This window comes from Helobdella robusta (assembly GCF_000326865.2).
Source record: "Helobdella robusta unplaced genomic scaffold HELROscaffold_4, whole genome shotgun sequence".
Lineage (NCBI taxonomy): Eukaryota > Metazoa > Annelida > Clitellata > Rhynchobdellida > Glossiphoniidae > Helobdella > Helobdella robusta.
Window position 1 is genome coordinate 1,368,564 of NW_008704902.1, and position 20,264 is coordinate 1,388,827.

Here is a 20,264-nt window from a genome sequence, read left to right on the forward strand (position 1 = left end):
TCCTGTGGTGCGCGTAAATGACAGAGACATTTTTTCGTTTGTTTTTTTCGTTGCCTTTTATTTTTATTATAATTATAATTTAATTATATATTAACTGTATGCTCTTTCTTGTAAACTAGACTACTAATCCAAACTCTAACGTACTATTTATTTATTTTTATTATTTGTTATTATTGGAATTAAATTAATTTTGTTAGTTTTTTCATATCTAATCTTCGTTCAATTACATTTTAAAACTGGTCACCAACGAAAACATCTAGAGCGCACATGCTGGTCGTCTTAGCAACCGAAATAGTTATCAAAAAACCTGTATATTTTTGAGTGATCAAGTTTTAAATGAAATACTTTGTTAATTCAATCATTTTTCCTTCATCATGTTTGTTGTAGGTTTTTTATTATAAGTACAAATTAATATTATAATTATATTGTGGTGATGTGAAAGTGAGTTGTATTGAATTGATGTGATGATATGTGATGTACAGAATAATGGATAATGTCATGATAGGATGTATAAAATTGATGATGTAATATTGTAATAAATAGAAGATGTTGTATTAAATTGATATCATTATATCTTGTATGTTATATTGATATGATATGGTGCTGTATATTGAATTGATGTTATGATCATGGGGTCATGATAGGATGTTGTATATTGAAGTGATGTCCTGATAAGATGTTTTAATGTATTGAAGTGATGAATAGATGATAAAATGTTTTATTGAAGTAATATTGTACTGAAACGATTATTCGGCTCTGTAGCATTTGACTAAAAGGTTGATAAATAATAGGCTTGGGTTTGATCTTTTCTAGATAAAAAAAAAACCATAGAACCTATAGATTACCTAAAAAATACTTATTCAATTATTGTTCAGAGTGAGTAGTTACGTAGTTAATATTTCATTGCGTATAAATGATTCAGTCTTATTGGCACATTCACATAATGTAACTGCTTGGTTTGATTGAAAATAAACAATGGTTAGCTTGCTTCGACAGTAGTCTGAATACTTATAGGAAGTTTGAAAAACAAACAAATAGTTGTATTGGTATATTATATCACGAATTTTCAAATAATGAGGCACCTTTTCGTTTAAATAAAGTAATGAAAAAGAGGAAATAGTTGTTTTTCAAATACAAAAGTATATCGATCGATCAAGTGCCTGTTTTAAAAAAATTCAACGTTAACATTTAGTATTATCAAACTTTTTTTATTTTAAATAAGACTTTTTTTTTAAATTTAATTGATGTAAATAAAGTGAAAAAATATTTCAAATTTAACACCGATTAAGTCATATTTGTCAACTGGATGTAAATCTTTGTTGGTCTAATTGAAATTAATTCGAATTCTTCATGGAGGCTATACCGTTTCCGTCAAAAAATGCAGGTATGAAAATAAAATTTGCACGTAAATCATATATAACTAACCCATCATCATCGATTCTTCACGTTATTAATGTTAAAATAATTTATAAAATTACCCTGGGTCGATATGCTTAAAATCTCGAAATATCTATGCGATTTTAACTAGCGTATTAATGTACGGTTTCATTAAATGCTAAAAAATGTTGAAAAAAAATCAAAATTGCTGGATAAATAGAAATTTGAGTGTTTGAATAAACAAACAGCTTGTCAGATGTTGTTGAATGATGACCTTCTGGTACACCACGGCTATCTGAGGCGCAGGAGGTACGTCGACAAGATCATTGAACCACTGCCCGTCATCAACTGTTAGCTCTCTTCTGTCTCATTATATTTATTTATTTATTTATTTATTTATTTATTTATTTATTTATTTATTTATTTATTTATTGTATCATGATCCGTTCTGTTTTGTTCTGTTGGCGTGAGGTGATTACGACTCAACGATGTGATGACAATCTGAAGTCGATGATGATGCGATGATAATATAAGTAATGTGAAGTCGATGATGGCAAGTTTCAACGACATAAAAAAACAACGCCGTCAAACACACTGACAAAGACGTGGACTGACGGCAAAGATAACACAACAACAACGACGATGATGTTCACGAAATTAACGATGTTAACGATAACTTTATTATGGTAACAAGGAAGTGAACGCAAAGTGACGATGGCACGATGACACTGATGATGTTAAATATGATACTACTGATGGACGGGATAATGATTTTAACGATGACGGTGATGATAATGACCGGATAGCGACGATGTTTGCGGTAATGACGTAGACAATATTAATGATGATAATAATAATGACAGTGATAATTGATAATAATTAACTAACTAACTAACTCCACCTAACCAAACTATTTTTAAAAAAGGGATTCAGAGTTTCGTGGTTCTTCACAATGGAAGTTTGTACATTTACGCTAACGAGCTTTCCAATAAACCCGAAAAAGCCACCTCTCTCTTCGGTTTTACGAAGTACGTGGAATATTATAGATGCCTTTGTCAGAATTATTTTATTAAAATGCCACTTTTTACTTCGAGTAATTTTGATCATGAATCATTAAGACGTTTCTTCACCATTATCATCATCATCGTCATCACCAACTTTATCGTCGTCCTATCCGTCATAATCATCGTCGTCGTCATCATCATCATTGTAGATGTTGTCGATGTTCTGACGAAGTTTCCAGCAAGATAGCCTGGCCATTCAAAGTGGTCAACATGTTGGTCGAGAAAGATAAGACATTCTATTTCTCAGCTGCGTCTGAGAAAGATATGAATGTATGTGTGTGTGTGTTTGTGTCCGTGTGTGTATGTATGTGTGTGTGTTGTTTGTGTTTTAAATAAAGAAATAAATACTCTTCTTCACTTAACTCATCTCTCAACAGATAATATGTTACAATGGTGTTGTTTCTTACACAAGCTTTCAGTTAATTATTTAATTTATTTGATTAAATGCTTATGTATTTATTCATTTATCCAACTTTTTAAATTCGAACAAGACTTGGATTTCTGTGATACAAGGGCAATTGTTGAAAATAAACAACCGAAGGTCAGTAGGTGGATTGATTTTGTGAGATGTTGATTTTTTAATTTTGATCTGTTGTACTGTTTGAAATATTAAAAATACTTCAACATGAACTTCTAAATGACGCGATGAAGTGTCATTTGGCTTTATACGTAATATTTTGTGGTTGTTGCTGCTGCATTAACAACTAAAATAAAACAATAATAATAATAATAAATTAGTGATAAAAATATATACTAGCAAAAATATGCAATAAATACGAACATTAATATAAACGTCATTACTAAACTTGATACTACAACCATACAACTTTGTCGCCAACAACACAACCACCACCACCACCAACAACAACAACCACAGATTAGTTGAAGATGATCCACCACACTCAGCCTTACCATCCACCTCATCGACAGCAATCTCGAAACTTTTGACACGTAGTAACAGCAACGACAACAACAACAACAACGTCAACAAAAGCAACGGAAATGTTGATAAAAGTAAAAACAACAAAACCGTTAATAACGCAAAATTTTTCCTGCCTCCCAGTAACAAAGCTAATGTGAATAACGATGATAGCAACAAAAACAAAGGCAATAAAAAGAACATTAACATTAAAAATAATAACCAAAATATGATTTATTACGGAGTAAATGAAGGTTTGTATCTTTTGTTTTTAGTTTAACATATACACTTTAAACATCTATACAATCATACAACACATGAAACAAATACCAGCAAAAATGCGAGCACACGAAAAAGAGCTAAATGGCAAAACATGCAAACACAAACAAGTCGATAAAAAATTGAAAAAGTGAAATTTTCAGCAAAGACCATATTTACAATGTTTATAATTTCAAGGTTCAAGAGTTGAAAAAAATATATGCAATCTGAACAACAGATAAGTGGAACAAACTGGGAGATGAAATAATATGCGCAGAAACAACTAATAACTTTAGAGCAAACTTGGCTAAAGTAGGAGATTAAAAAAAGTCTCAGAGTGGTCCTGTCACAGACTTAGTCTTCTTGAATCACTACAAAAAATCTTTCTTATGTTATGTTATGTCATTTTAAGTACGAGTGAAGACACAATAAACAAATATGACTAAAGCAGAGCTTTTTTTTTTTTAATTCCATTTATTCACAAAAAAAGTGAAAGAGTCAGCCTAGCAATAAATGCTAATCTAGGGTTGACTCCCATAAAACAAGAAATAACATAGTAAGTAATCAAAAAAAAACACAATAACATAAATGAGTAAAATAAATGTCTTTTAAATTCTTTAATGTTCTTAAATATTCATGAATAAACTTAGAAATAAAACATCGAGCACTCAACTTCTTTTTAAATTCTGTTAGATTATTAATTGATCTTAAATATTGTGGCAGATTATTCCATTTATAAGGTGCATAATAACTAAAGTTCCTGGATGTTATTTTATTTAAATTCATTAATTACTTAATTATATTAGTATTGTTAGTTCTGTCAATCCTGGGGTTAGCTATAAATTTAATCGTATTAATTAACATTATATCAGTTGTAGATGTTATATTGTTGATAATTTTAAATGTTAATAAAGATGATTTATAGGAATTTATTTCAAAAATTGATAAAATATTATTATTATTAAATATATTGTAATCGGAGTGATTATAATCAATTTTAAATAGAAAATTAATTACCTTTTTTTGTGCGCTAAATAATTTGTTAAGTGTTGAAATGTTTGTATTATCCCATATTAGGTTACCATAGTAAAAATGACTAAAAATTAATGATCGGTAAAGTAGTCTTTTAGTATTATTATTTAATATTATTTATTATCATTATGCCAAAAATTATATTAATTTTTGTTAGAATTAGTTCGATGTGATCATTAAAGTTAAGTTTATTGTCGATGCATACACCCAGAAGTTTAAATTTCTTCTAAGCTTCTGTGATAATTCATTTTCCAAACGACAATCGCCTGCAAGAATCAAAGCTTGAAACCTTTTCACGGAAAATGATTGTAGAATTAAAAATAACGAGCAATAAAATTTACAGAATTAAAAAATTTATGTTCGCAGCTGCCGGCCAATGTGATGTGGTTACCGCGATGTGAAGCCACAATGAAAATATGACTAGAAAGAACTGTAACATAGCTAAAGCCAATTAAAAAGAAGCGTTAAATGCTATATTCATAAAGTATAAAAGCATAAACAACAAAGATTGTTGCAATAAACATTACCACATCATCGCACACACACACACACACACATCACACACAGATACACACACAGCACACACACAGATAAGACAAACAAAACACACACATACACAAACACACACGAACGCACACACCAGCTGCTGCAACAGAGGAGGCAGTAGAAGAAGACGACGACGACTACGATGATCAATTAAATTATGACATGGTGTCTGAGCAGAGATTTGATAGTTGGTTCCTTTTTAAATATTTGACAACATTAAAGATTTAAATGTGATTTGCGTTTCTACTGAGTGCACGTGAGTGAGTAACTGAAAATTGTAAAATTGGCAGACGCGAAATACCGAAAGTTACTTAAATTATTTATTGACAAACCAGACTTGGAAATTGTTTTAAATCCACGAGCTTCAATGTCGTACCAACTAATAATAATTGAAGTTTTTTTGTTTTCATTTTAACGCATAGACTGATAAACTTTACTAAATGCAAATCGGCGACACTAAATAGTTTACCTTTAAATTCAAATAACATACAGGCTTCGAAATTATATTTCAGTTAATTAAATTTTATTAGATAGTTGCCGTAAAATTCAGCAATAATGTCATAAAAGATTTTTTTATTAAATAATATACATAACAATAATATATACAAGTATAGCACTTCATATACAAACATATTATACAAATATAATATTTAATGATATTCATAATATCACTACATAACTTAAATTATTAATAAATTTCTACAGAGAAAAAAGTTGCCAACCAACCGGTGCCTTTGAAAAGATTAAACGTGCGTTTTTTTAATTGGATGTTATTTGGCCTGCTTGCAAAAGTTATCCATTTTCTGTGTGTCATGTTTTTTGACTCCATATCAAATATACTTATAATTAGGGAATCACTATGGCGTAGCCAACTAAGGGAGGTGGGTTTGGAGTGACTGGAGCTTCCACGCAGTGTACATTTTTTTAGGGTTGAGGTGGTCAAATTTCACAGATTTATTATTTTGAGTTGAAGTTATTGTAGCCCTTCACAACGGTAAACTTGAAGTGAGAATAAAAATACTGGTTTTTATATGAAATTTAATAAGAGTTACGAAATAACCAAATATGGCTGTAAGATTGCCGACTGGAAGATCAGAAGTAGGCACTGAGTCACTAACGCCATCATCTTTCTTTATTTTTGGTTTGTCTATATCCTACGACTCCTTTCATTTTTTCCACAGACTCAACATTCAAACACTATTATTTTTATTTGTATGGTAAATGCCCTGTTGTAATAATGTTATGTAAATAATCTACATCATATTTTTTAAACTTTGTGATTTCGTTTGTTAGATGTTCCGTTTTAAAAACTCACAGCAGGTTGCTATCTTTTAAGAGTTTTAAACTTTTGAGTACTTTTGTCTACGGAAGCAAATTATAAATCATGATATTGCAACTACTAATCATCGGCATCACTATGGTAACAGATTAACAAAAAAGAGCAAGTAACAACTCCCCCTGAAGATTCCAACGTATACAAACCAGGAGAGCTGTACAAACCAGTCGAAGAAATAATAGCATCTCCATCCCCATCTTCATCTCCTAAAACGCCGAGACAGACACCTACACTTTCGCAACCACCAAACAGACCATTACCTCAGCAACCAACTGCATCATCAGCACCGTCAACGTCAGCAACATTAACGTCATCATCATCAACTGCAAAACCGCAGTCAAAAAATGTTCTTCCTGCACCGACTACCAGCCCTGATGTTAATATTTAACTTCAACGTTCTTATTTCATATAAATATGAAATTCAGTAGTATATTGATTGATAATGCATTTATTATTAATATAACTCTTAAACGAACGTTGCAGATTATTCCAAAGCCGGATGAACTTTATTTTTGGAACGGTTCTCCATCTGATGGTGAAAAGTACGTATACGTGGGCTTATGTGTGTAATACGTATTTCCGTGTATGTATTTATTGTCGTCTGTCTTGTGGTAGCGGTCAGCGTGATGTGCTACAGTTTGTTGACCAAGAGACGACCAAGTAGAATTAAAGTTTTATGGTTTCAATTACTCTTTTAAAAAATTTATTTAGTAACAATTCTTCCCAACACAGATTCATGAAAAAAGTAACAGATATGGGTGTCTTCATGATTCGAGAGGCTTCAAAGGACAGTGATGGACTGGTCAGTTTGTGAATGAATGCATTGTGAATGCTGGCATGAATGTACACGCAGAATTTTTGAATGAAGAATGCCAGTTATTAGATATACTCATGTTTAAGTTGTTCCGAGTCAGAGTAGGACTGAGGATATACGCAAACACTTCCCGGCTAACGTACAAATACTCATTCCAATGACGAATTCATTTGAAATGTAAACAGTAAAAAAGATAAAAACGGGTTAAAATCGTTTGGATAAAATGCTACAGAAAATTGTTTGGTATCGGCTGGATACACGAGATAAACAAGAATATAAGAAACCAACTTGGAAAACAAAGAAAAAAATTGGGACTTTTTTAATATATTTGCAGAATGAAGAAAATGGTTAACTGAATATACACTAATTTGAAAATGAAACTGGTAAAGTTGGAAAACCTACCAAGAATGGACTAGGAATAATGAATTCAATAAAATTGGTCAATTGGAAATCTGCAAAACAGCTGGATGTCACCGATCTCAACCATATACTTAGAATAAGATCTCGACGGTTTTTTGAGAGATTTAAAGGGATCATTGATTGGTATAAAAATTAATGTCTGATACTTATCTATGTGTTAACTTAATTTGAACGTTTTCGGTTAATTTCATCAACTGACATTAAAATAAATGAGAGCAAATAATTTTTGTATTAATTCATGACGTGTATCTACTCTCAATCAGACGTTGCTAGTAAGGATGCCAAGTTCAGTGGCCAAGTACAAGATATTCAACAAGGTTTGACATTCAACTGGCTGGTTAATTGACACAAATTAATATTTAATGCAATCGATAGAAAGTTTCATTTTAAGGAATATACATATATTACAAAAAACGTAAACCGAATTCAACGCATTCATAATATATGTCGGTTGAGAATGTTGAAAATTCAAATGATATACAACATTTTTCAGGACGGCAGGTTATGCTTCGGCAAATCCGGGCCGTACTTTGACAATCTGAACCAACTAATTGAACACCACAAACAAAACAACCTGCCAAACGGAGGTGACAAACTCACCAAACCTTACAGGAGCCATTACAACTGAATCTAACTAGATTTTTTATTTTGTTTGTTTCTATATTTTTGCATCAGCTGAGTTAAAATAACTAGGCCATCCGAGCTGTCCTCTTATTATATCTGATGGAAGTTTTGTGATGTCAATTGATTAAGAAATGAAATTACGAGACTTTTAGTTGCCCTGTCACACACACACACACAAAACACACGCATACACAATCAACAAAAATATATTCAACACCGCCTCTATGAAATGATCTTATCATGTTAGTGTGTTTACATGGTATGTACCATTGAATTAAAATTAAATTTAATGTCATTTTTTGCTGAAAAATAAACTACTTAATACCAACAAATTTATTTTTTCTAAATTAACAGTACATAAATGAATAATTATCTATTTAAGTAATGATAATGACATGGAATGTGCCAAAAAAATCTGGTGCGGAGAATAAAAAAATAATTGAAGGTAAGGCAAACGACCAAGTCTTATTATATCAACGAGTTTCAGTCCAAAAAACAACTTTCTCTTATCAGGCGATTAGTAAATGAATAAAACACCCGTAGCATGTGACGGTTGGTTGGATGATAATATTACTACCACTACCACCATGATCATCGTTATCATTATCACCTTGATCATCATCATCATCATCTCTTGAGTAACATCACCATAACTTTATTGGTTGAATGCAATCTTCAGCTTCCAAATGACTGAATTAAACCAAAATCAAATGTAATAATAACATTATTAAGTACAAATAATTAAGTAAATAAATAAGTGAATAAGGAAATAGATAAACGAATAAGGAAATAATAATAGTTTTCACATTAAATTAGTTAAAAACAAAACGTACAATAACACAAAAATCAGTCGGTGCAGACCTGCACACAGACACACACACCACCCGCGCAAATTGGATACACAAACACACGCACATCAAACGCATATAGGATTAAGTTGCTATAAACATTTATACATTTTCACACTTATACATCGCATAAATAGATAATTAATAACAAAGAAAAAAAACAGACCAGAAAACGTTAACTCAAAAAATATATAATATAATATGAACTTTATAACGCCAACGAAATGTAATATTAAGATAAATTGTTTCATGGATAGTCCCTGTATATCTCAACTATCACCATATGATGTGGTACACATTCAAAATAAAATATTCTCTACTGTTATGTAACCCGTATGGTTTATAATAATCTCAATATGTAGGCCTTGTACACATTACAGATTCAATTACAATTTCTCCCAACCAGAAATTCATTCCAGTTACGAGCACGTATGTATATGAATAAAAATACATTGTCCGTATACATGGAATCACTGGCTATTTTGAGTACAAAACATAGGTGCCATGCAAAGAAACGCAATCACCTAACGCGCGCGCGTGCACTATGTTCTGATCATCTATCGTAGATAGGTACATAGCGTAAAATCACGGTATGAAAAGTTTATGAAAAAAATTTTTTAAAACCTGCTCATGTAATAAAAAAAATTAAACCACTGCTGGTCAATATGATATGTTATAAAACTTTGCTACAGGGCGATGGTATGAATGAATATCAACAAGTCGAAAGATTTGAAAGGCTAAAAATTGTCATTGCGCTACGTGTTGATACCACTGGACTAACATAGATACAAATACAATTAAATTTAATAAACAATTAAAAAATTATTGTGTGAAAAATTGAAATGTAAGAAGTGTTCACTTTCACGATATTTGTGGCTTGTAATAAATATAAGTTAAAAAAACTAAGGAATGTTTGTTGAATGAATAAATTAAAATAATCTACTCATAGAAGAGCATGTCATATATGAACACAATTCTAAATAAAATATAATAGGCAGTATAGCCATCTTACCGTTCAATTAAATATAATCATGGAGCCTTCTGATCAGTTATAGAAAAATATTGATACGAACAGAATAATTTAAAACGTTCAATGAATGTAAACGTAAAAAAGGGAACAAAATAAAGTCACTCTCATACGCCATCCACAGTTCAAACAAAAATTCATACAGGAATATTCAATAAAATTTTTAAACAATATCATGAAGATTTTGAAAAATATAAATATCAACTGGACAAATATCAATGAGATAAATCTCAGAACCTGACAGGCTTAACAACGTGGACATTTTTCTTAAGAATTGATTTCAAGGGCCTCTGTACGTGCATGTTGTGGAGATTGGTCTGCCAGCTGTTTGGTCTGTACGACACGTTCTCCTTCTGCTCATGCAACACTTCCAATCTCGACCTCTCCTTGTTGTACGCATGCACCTGCATGTTTCATCATTTCATTTCTTGTGTGAAAGTGTGTGTGTGTGTGTGTGGGTGTGGAAGTGTGTAATTGCGAGAATGTGTGTGTATTTGTGTAAAATACTTGCACGAGAAAAAGTAATTGACTTTTGTTAACGATTGTGTATTTTTTTTCTCTGTAAAAAGTGTGTAATTGTGCTTCACATGTGGTTTTATTTAAATTTTCACAAAGTCTTCACAAGCAAAACTTTTGTGAAATTATTATCAATCGATTAAACGTGTACCATTTTTACAACGGAACATTTATCCAGGCATTTATCCATAAAACATCCAACTTATCCTCAACCGACAGTATACACACCTATCCCCCGATCTACACGGCACTTGTTTTACACGTTTTCGCTTTTACACAGTTTTCTAAATAAGTTTTTTTTTGTTTTTATTGCACTCTATTAAATGCTACTGTGATTGAAGACGCGCGCTGTGCACACATCTCACGGGGAATCCCGAGCTTATATTCTGACTTGCTGCACACGCACACTGTGTCTGAATTTCTTCGCATAAAATTAAAGTTTAATCTATGGAAAATTGTATTTGAGTGAAAGTTTCACAGTTTCAGAATGATTTAATTTTCCATATTCGTAAATTACAAGTGAGTGCAAAATTTAAATTATTATAAATTAACGGCTTTAATCACAGCCGTAAAATTTAGAGGGGAAAAAACAATTCTTATAATATATAATTTGTTGATTTTCTTTAGTTAACCAATAAACATTAGGTAGAATTCTCTTACGCTTTGATAAAGGTTTGTTCATAATATAATAAAGAAATAAATATTTAGTAAAAAATAAGTTTTTAATTTTCTGTCAAAAATTTCCCGCATTTTTCCCTCTGAATTTTACTTTAATTACAGCCAAATTAACATAAATTTAAAAAATTATAGGCTTATAATGAGGAAAGAAGTTAAAAGAAAGGCTATTTCTTTACAAACTAAAATCGAAATTTCGGATCGCTTACGAAAGGGAGATAAGTAGATGTTGCAAAATCATATAGCATGAACGAAGCTACAATAAGAACTATTAGGACAAATGAAAACACAATTAGAAAGAGTGTTGCAGCAGGCAATACCACGAGCATGGGCAAAACATCATACACCAGAAATATCGCAATGGAAAAAATGGAGAAAGCGTTAATGCTTTGGATAGAAGATCAAACACAAAAAAGAGTATCCATTGATACGGACGCAATAACAAACAAAGCATTACGAATTTAAGAAAAAATTGTAGAGCAATTACCATCTTCTTCTTCAACTGAAAAGAAGCCAAATTTTTTGGCAAGTCATGGCTGGTTTGAAAGATTTAAAACAAGACATTCTTCACACAGCTTAAAATTAAAAGGTGAACTGGCTTCTGGCAACGTAGATGCAGCCCAAGAATATCCAGCAAATTTTGCAGAAATTATTAACGACAATTCATACACCCCTGATCAGGTTTTCAATGCTGATGAGTCAGGGTTGTTCTGGAAAAAATGCCTGAAAGTACTGTCTCTAAATTTTATAAATCTGATGAAGAGGAATTAGTACCAGTAACATTCACTGCTAAAGTCATCCGCGAAGGACTTGCATTGGGAAGAAGGCTGGGCAATCATTTTATACAAAATGACACAAACGTTGAAAGGGCTTTAGGATTCCAACGTGACTTAAATCACTGCTTGGCTCAATATAAAAGTTTACAAAGATCTTACAAAAAATTCGAAGCAATTGTTAATAACTGATTTTATTACCATCTCATAATGTAAATATTTCTGCTTCAAACATCGAATTGGCACAAATAACCTCGAGTGATGAAAGTGAATTCGAACCTTCGATTCCGAAAAAAAGAATGAGAGTAATTTCTGACAGTGATGAATGATAATAAAACACCTTTGGTTTTATTTTTTGTTCTTCTGTTTAATGTATTGTAATTAAATAAAAAAACAGTGTTTCCGTAATATATTACATATTTTATAAATGCATTTTATTTTTATTTCTGTGTACACCTAAAAATATTGAAAAAAAATCACAACTGTTAAATAGCAAAATTATGCATTTTCTGCAAGCTTTTCGATTTACACGGGTTTGACTTGAAAATTTTTAATTTTTCAAGTTTTCCTCAGGAACGTATCTACCGTGTAAATCGGGGGATAGGTGTATTTATTAATATTTTCACTACATATATGGATAAACTAAACCCTCAAATATTATTCCACCATCCATCCATCCATCTACACATTAAACAATCAACCAATCCATTTATCAACCCATCCATCCATCTACCAATCATGTGACTAACATTCCCATGAATGTATGGGGGAACCTTGAACATCGAGCTGTAGTATCTCATCATGTAAAGGAGGATTTCCATGGATGACTGACAGATGGATGAATCTTTCGAGAGGATGAATGAAGCAAATGCATCCAATAACTAAATATAAAACGTTTTTATCTTCTATAATAATAATATTATTGAAAAATAACTATAAATTAGCAATAAATTAGATAAATTGGCTCAAAATTAGAACGCCACGACTTGATTTTGACATGATTTAAAAACTACCTATGCAAAACTCCAAATCATCCGTATGATGTGCCGTTTGCAATTTTGGTACATATACATACATATGCATGCATGTGTATGTAGGTAAGGTAGCGTCGCCATAACTAGTTTGAAACAACTAAGAACTAAAGGCAACTAAGGAACTGATCTGCAACTGATCTGCGCATCTGCAGAGCTGCATAACGAAGAAAAAACTTACTTTAATTTGCTTGCCATCCAATCTTGATATTTCATAAGCGCTGTAAAAATCGCTGTTGATGTCACTGCTGTTGATGTTGTTGTTGCTATTTACATCACTGCTGCTGCTGTTTGGGAAGACAATTTTGGAGAGCAACCTGACGAGAATCATCAGCATCCTCCTGTTGGCCGGAGGGAGCACCAACATCATATGCTGCATAACTGCTATCAAGGCATCTGAATGAATAGGCAACCAAATTGTGTATGAACATTTGTATGTCTGTTTGTATGAACATGTGTAATTGAGTATACATGTTTGTATGAGTATAGATGTGTGCCTGTATGAGTATGTGTTTGTGAGTTTTCTGACTATGTGTGCTGTGTGTGTGCATGCTTGCATGGGCATATATGTGTGTGTGTATGCGTGTGTTAAAACTAATTTCAAGAGACTGGTTTTAAAAATTGAAATAGAATAGAGTTAGTAATAGGTAATCAGCCTATTAAATATAAATAAACTCAAATAAATTGTTTGCAATGCCTCAACTAACCTTTGTTACTATTCATTTTGTTAGTATTGTTGCAATCAGCACTGATGAGGTTGTTGCTATTGGGAATGTTAGCAACATTAATGTCTCTGTTGATTTCATTAGCATTGTTATAATTAGCAGCATTGTTAAGACTCATGTTGTTATAATTTGTATCGTTGGTGCTGGTTTTGTTAAAATGTTGGTGACCAATGTTTGAGAGGTGGAAATAGCAGTAATCATTATTATCAACATTTACATGTTTGGTGTTGTCAACGTTGATATGGTAACTGTCAGTAAATATTCTGGTATTTTTGTTGAAATTGTTGGTATTGGTAGCAGACGGGTTGATTTTTTTAACGCCGTCGTTGCACATTGTAGGTATGTAAGGTGGTGTTTTGGCAGATGATTTTGAGAGGGTTTCAAAAGAATGTTGCAAAATGTTGTTGTTGTTTAGTTGAGTGGCTGTAGTTTCAACATTTGCAACACTTTTCGTTTGTTGCTGTTGTTTTTGTAGGGATGCATGGTTGTCTATCAACATCTTCATGATTTCATCAGCGTCATCAACAAGAGATTTGTTGACCTTAACCTTCCTCTCCTTACTATTCTTAACATTATAAGCACCCATACTATTGTGATCGTTGGCGTTATTTTCATTGTTGTTGTAATTGTTGTTAGTATTATTGCTATTGTTGTACAAATTCTTATTGGAGATGTTGCCGATGCTGCCAAACATGCTGATGAGCTTCCCCTTTCCCTCGGTGTAGAGGTTGTGGTAGTGGTGAGAACTTCTGTTGTTTACGTGGTTGTTGTCGTTTTTTGTGTTGTTGTTGGTTGTGTGGTTGCTGTGGTTACTGATGCTGCAGCCGCCCTTTGCTATGTTGTCCACCGACTTTGTAATCGATTTTTTTCTTTGTTTTTTTGTTTTCCATTGCTAGAAAAAAAAGAATTCATCATAAAAATTAATAATATTCAATCTTAAATCTTCATTAAAAATCACGTAAATTCACTTTAAAATGAATATTAAAAAAATTATCTCGATCCAACCCTCCATCCGATTACCAATCATTCATACAACCAGCATGCTAACCAACTGACCAACCAACCGACCGACCAGCCAGCCAACTGGTCGACACCAACCAACCAACTGACCAACCAACCGACCAGCTAACCTTGAGTTTGAAGAGTGTGGTTGGTTTGTTGGGAGATGAAATGATGACATGTGGTGCTGATGACGGAGATATTGATGATGGAAGAACTGATGATGATCTCAGTGGTGGTGTTGATGATGATCGAAATGAAGCTTCTGGATTCTTTATATCATTTTTTAATGGTACGTCATCTAAGAGTTTGAAAACAGAAAAATGAACCTTGTTAGCAGGAAGGAAAAAAAACTGAGAATGAAAAAAACCTAGAATTAGTTAATGGACGAGAAAATGTAAAATGATGAAAGAGCTGGTTAAATGAAGTGACAAACGAGTTAAAAATATTTCAGGGAAGCACATTAATCTGAATATGTTTATGAAATTTTTATAGATAACCTTTGTGGATTATTTTTGGCGGGGGTGAACTATTTAAAAAATCATAAAACGTCATTTTTCGGTCATCAGCGTTCTCATCATCCACTCCTTCGCCATCATCGTCAATGAACTTGGAGACGTCGCCAATCTTTGCATACATGGAACTGCTCAACCTGGAGGACATCTTCACTGTTGTCTTTGGAGTTTTATTTTCTAAGCCAAAGCAAGTTTCGAGTGTCGATTGATTGTGTAGAAAATTTTCAAACTTATTATTCAATCTCTGGTTATGAATCCTTTTCTGTTGTATTTTTTGTGATATTTCTGCTTGGACTCTTTGGCTCTCTGATAATTGGAAAAAAATGGAAAAGACATCGAGATGAAAAAGTGAGAGAGTAGACAGTGAAAGATAATAAAACTTAAGTAATGATGAAAACAAAAAAAACAGCAACTCAAAGAGATTTCTGACCATGGGCAAGTTTGATGATCTGAAGAATTTGTGGACTGATGAGTGCTGAATCATTCACATCTGCTGTGTATTCACATACAAGATCAAGAACATCATCATCCATTGTGTCATCTCCTTTGTTGTTGTTGTTGTTGTTGTTATTCATGTTACCATTGCTGTTGCAGCCATTGTTATTGTTAGTGTTATTGTTGCTGACGTTGCTACCAGCTACGTTCTCACGTTTCATTTCAACATGTACATCTGGTTTTTCATTGTTATTCATTGGGTCTGTGTTAAAGAAATCAGTGATTTATGAATGAGACAGTGCTTGAAATTGCTGTCACAAGTGTACGTAATCTTAGATTAAAAAGAGCTAATAAATTTTTAAGGATATAAAAATGAAATAAGAAGCGAAAAAGGATTGAATGATTGAAAAGACAAAGCGATGAAGAACGCAATATAAACATGCAGAAATTTTAAATTTAACAAAAACAAAAATATCCAACCCTTTGGAGTGAAGGACTTCAAGGCAGAAACCAGCCACTGAGGCAACTGATCTGATTTCAAACGACATCATCACATTAAAATACTTCATTACATCAAACTGTAACTAATTACAGAAAAATCCATTACAATGATTTACTCTTATAAACTTACTTTAACATAACGCCAAGCCACTGAATTATATAAACCTTTGCTACTACAAATAACATACACAAAAAACACTTCATGACATTACAAAGCGTCTCTAGTGTTTACATACGCAACATCGCATGACATCAACTTGTACACACACATTGCACAATGGGTAGAGTAGAGAATATACAAACAAATACTAGCACAATACAGGCACACAATCAGTAAAACAAACAATGACACATGATTTATAGCAAATCTTTCATTGTTATGAATAAAGTCACAAACTTTTCTTGTCGATATTGGTAGGCATGGCATTTTTGTTAACAATGGAGACATTGTGTATGATGTATTGTACGTTCACATCCAGGCTGCCAACTGCATTGCGAAAGCTTGGATCAGCCACCAAACTTGATAAGCTGCAAAAACAAACAAACATACATGCATACAAACATACATATATACAAACATACATATATACAAACATACACACATGCATACATACATACAATATTTCTTATTATAACTTAATAAACTTGTGACGGTTGTGGAGTTGTTCATCTAATAAGAAAATTATGAAAAAATTAGAAAATGAGATGGAAATAAAAAAAGATGGAAGACCAACCCAAGAATGAAACCATTTTCAATGTTGAAAGCTAGTGGTGCCAACTTAACTTCCATTTTTATAACTTCAGATTCATCCCTAAAATTAGGATTTCTAAGGATGAAATCATCACTTTCAACATTCGTTTCTCTGTTCATTTCCAAATTGGAATGCATACTTAATTTAGTTTCAGTCTTTTTGGTAACAAATTTTTTTAGAGAAAAGTTTCTTGCCTGTGTTTCTGAGAGTGCAATGTAAGGTGTTTGTGATGTTTGAGGTGTTTGGGGGTCCATCTTTGATGAAAAACTAAATGTGTTCCCTCTAGATAATCCAATTTTGTTATTATTTACTTTGTTACTGATGTTATTGTTGCTGATGTTATTGTTGTTGTAAAAGTTGTTGTTTCTTGTTGTGTCACTACTGTCATTAACAACATTACTGCTGTTAAAGATGTTGCTGTTAACCATGACAACAACATCTGAAACATTCAATTTCTGTCTCATCTTGTTGGAATTTGTGACTTTTGGCTTGAAATTACTTCTTGGTATCTGAAGTAATATGATTTAATTTTCAAAGTTATTTTGATTCTTTAAAAAAAATCAAAAAACATTAAATATATTAAAATTAAAAAACAGCATGGAAATGTTGAATTGAAAATAAAATAGCTCATTCAAAGACATTCATATAGGCAATTAGATTTTAAAAATCAAAATGAGAATTTAGAACAACTTAGAACATCATCATCTCCCAGCCTCTGCTGAATAAAATAATTTTGAATTTTTTTCGAATAAAAATGAGAAATATAGTACACATACAATAACTAAAAGAAACAACCAACATTAACATCCATGTGGCCAGACTTCAAATTGAACCTTCTGAATATTCTGTTTGGCGACATGGAAGATGATGACGACGACAAAGATGATGAAGGTTTGGATGATGATTTGTTGACAGATGTTGATTGCAGCAAGACAGCCAGTTCCAACACATCGCTTCCCTCCTCCTCCTCCTCAGTACTGAACCTTCAAATTTAACATTCAAAATATTTCCATTAGAAATTCATTTCATTGAAAAATTTGAATACTGTGTCCAAAACTTTTAACTAAAGGTTGCTAAATAAACGAAATATTTAAGGAAAAGTTTTATTTCACAATACTTTGTCATTTATTGTGCAACTATAGTAGCTTAAGCTTGATTACACATACATTCATTTTACTTTTACTGAATAACAACCAAATAAACAAACCTGTAAAGTTTGCTTCCCTCACAAAATTCAGTACCTTCACTCGATTTATCCACATCTCTAAAAAGTTTAACTTTGTAAAATTTCTCCAGGAGTGTCACTACCTGAGACCTAACCATATTTAAATTTTGATTGAATTAAAATGTTAATAGAAGCAATTCAATACATAGTTTTTGCACATAAAAAATGAAATAAAAAGATAATTAAACAACTTTCTTGACCAGACATTAGAAGCACATTGGAACACAGCAAACCTAGTGACATCGGTCTTCAGAAGATTTTGCATGTTATCATGCATCCAGGACACAGCATCTGACCCAATGAAGCAGTTTTGGTAGCTTTTGAAACCTTTTCTGTGTCTGCCCACCGGCATGCCATCTTTGAATGATCGCAACAGCATGTTCCACTTGTTTAGAAAAGTAAATTTATTCAGTTAAATTAATTAAAAAAAACATATGCAAAACAACCCAGTCCATAAAAAATATTTAATAATTATAAATTTAGAAAAAAGGCAACATTTCTTCATTATTCATTTTGTGAAATGTGAATATAATATATAAATTATTTATTAATTAATAAAGTTCACAAATTTAAATACTTTTCCTTTTTTTAATAAAATCATATCAACTACTAATACAATAAAAAATTTAATTAATTAACTTAAGTTTAGTTGGAGAAAGTGATTTATTGTTTGTTCAATTTTAATATTTACTTTAGTTTAGTTTTAGTATAATATAAACTATTATTAACTTATTATTTCATTTAAAAAAATTAAAATAAAAGAAATACCATTTGAGTGGCGGCGAACGGTCCAGATGACTTTTCATTTCTAACTTTAACATCCCTCGCAGACCCAGCAGCAGCATATTCACCACTAACAACACTAACATTATTAGTCTCCAACATGTCTATTCAATAATGATAATCAATTGTAAGTTATAAAATAAATAAATAATTCAATTCTTCTTGAAAACTTTCTTCCTTGCGTTGCGTGTTGCAGTTGCGACAAATAACAAACAAATCTTAGAAGAACTTTTATTTAGAACACTTTCTTTCAGACCATTTAACATCGCCTCTTTATTACAACCAACGGACGAACGAAAGAGGGCATAACAAATTAATTAGGCACAAGTTAAAATTAGGCATAGGCAGCATATATATATATATATATATATATATATATATATATATATATATATATATATATATATAATATATATGCCTATAGTAGAGTTGCTATAGCATGCATGTGCTTTGTTTTCATTTTCAAATTGGCGGACTGCGAGTGTTAAATCTCTCATTGGCTGCTGGTGGCTCTGCTTAAAATGAAATCTAAGTTGTCAGAAACACACCTCAAATACACACGCACACACCACACAACACACAGACACAGACATACACACACACTCATATACATATACTTAGAGTAGAATATAAATTTTTAATATAAATGTAAATCTATATATATGTATATATATATGAATTTATGTAAAGATGAATATTATAGACATGATTTGGTGCTTGCTTAGCATATTATACTTTTCAAGCGTAATATGCCCTCCCTGCTTTGCACGTTTGTGTCTGTTCTGTGAGTCTTGTTTCGTTAAGTTATGAAGAAGAGCAATTGGAAGACCTTCCATGAAATTAATGAATGTCATTAGACGGCAACGTTGAATTCGATAAAATTAGATAAAGTTAAAAGAGGATTTTCGAACTCATAAGAAAAAGAGAATCATTGATGGTTGGTTGGTTGACTGATTGATTTGTCATAGCCTATCGTTCTGTCTGTCTTTAATTTATTTTTTAAATTCGTTACAAAAGCCAGAGAGTTTGGCGTGGTTTCAAATTATAAAATCGTAAAATTGCAGTTAAA

General features: G+C 31.8%; 2 protein-coding genes across 2 annotated transcripts; one reads left to right on the forward strand and one right to left on the reverse strand.

Moving 5' to 3' along the window:
• Positions 1–1,633: 1,633 nt before the first annotated feature.
• Positions 1,634–8,394, forward strand: HELRODRAFT_162157 (hypothetical protein; the record flags this gene model as incomplete). The annotated part of the gene is made up of 13 exons (XM_009024442.1): positions 1,634–1,727; positions 2,303–2,405; positions 2,591–2,711; positions 2,933–2,982; positions 3,319–3,614; positions 5,294–5,383; positions 5,902–6,077; positions 6,624–6,820; positions 6,870–6,927; positions 7,016–7,074; positions 7,265–7,334; positions 8,030–8,083; positions 8,260–8,394. 13 exons carry the CDS (start codon positions 1,634–1,636, stop codon positions 8,392–8,394), a joined length of 1,503 nt encoding a protein of 500 aa, XP_009022690.1.
• A 314-nt stretch (positions 8,395–8,708) lies between these two features.
• Positions 8,709–19,297, reverse strand: HELRODRAFT_188886 (hypothetical protein; the record flags this gene model as incomplete). The annotated part of the gene is made up of 15 exons (XM_009024443.1): positions 8,709–9,080; positions 10,503–10,669; positions 12,431–12,541; positions 12,979–13,110; positions 13,442–13,656; positions 13,968–14,877; positions 15,314–15,354; positions 15,485–15,805; positions 15,930–16,196; positions 16,833–16,963; positions 17,170–17,696; positions 17,987–18,170; positions 18,395–18,502; positions 18,646–18,797; positions 19,181–19,297. 15 exons carry the CDS (start codon positions 19,295–19,297, stop codon positions 9,035–9,037), a joined length of 3,429 nt encoding a protein of 1,142 aa, XP_009022691.1. The 3' UTR covers positions 8,709–9,034.
• Between the last annotated feature and the right edge of the window lie 967 nt (positions 19,298–20,264).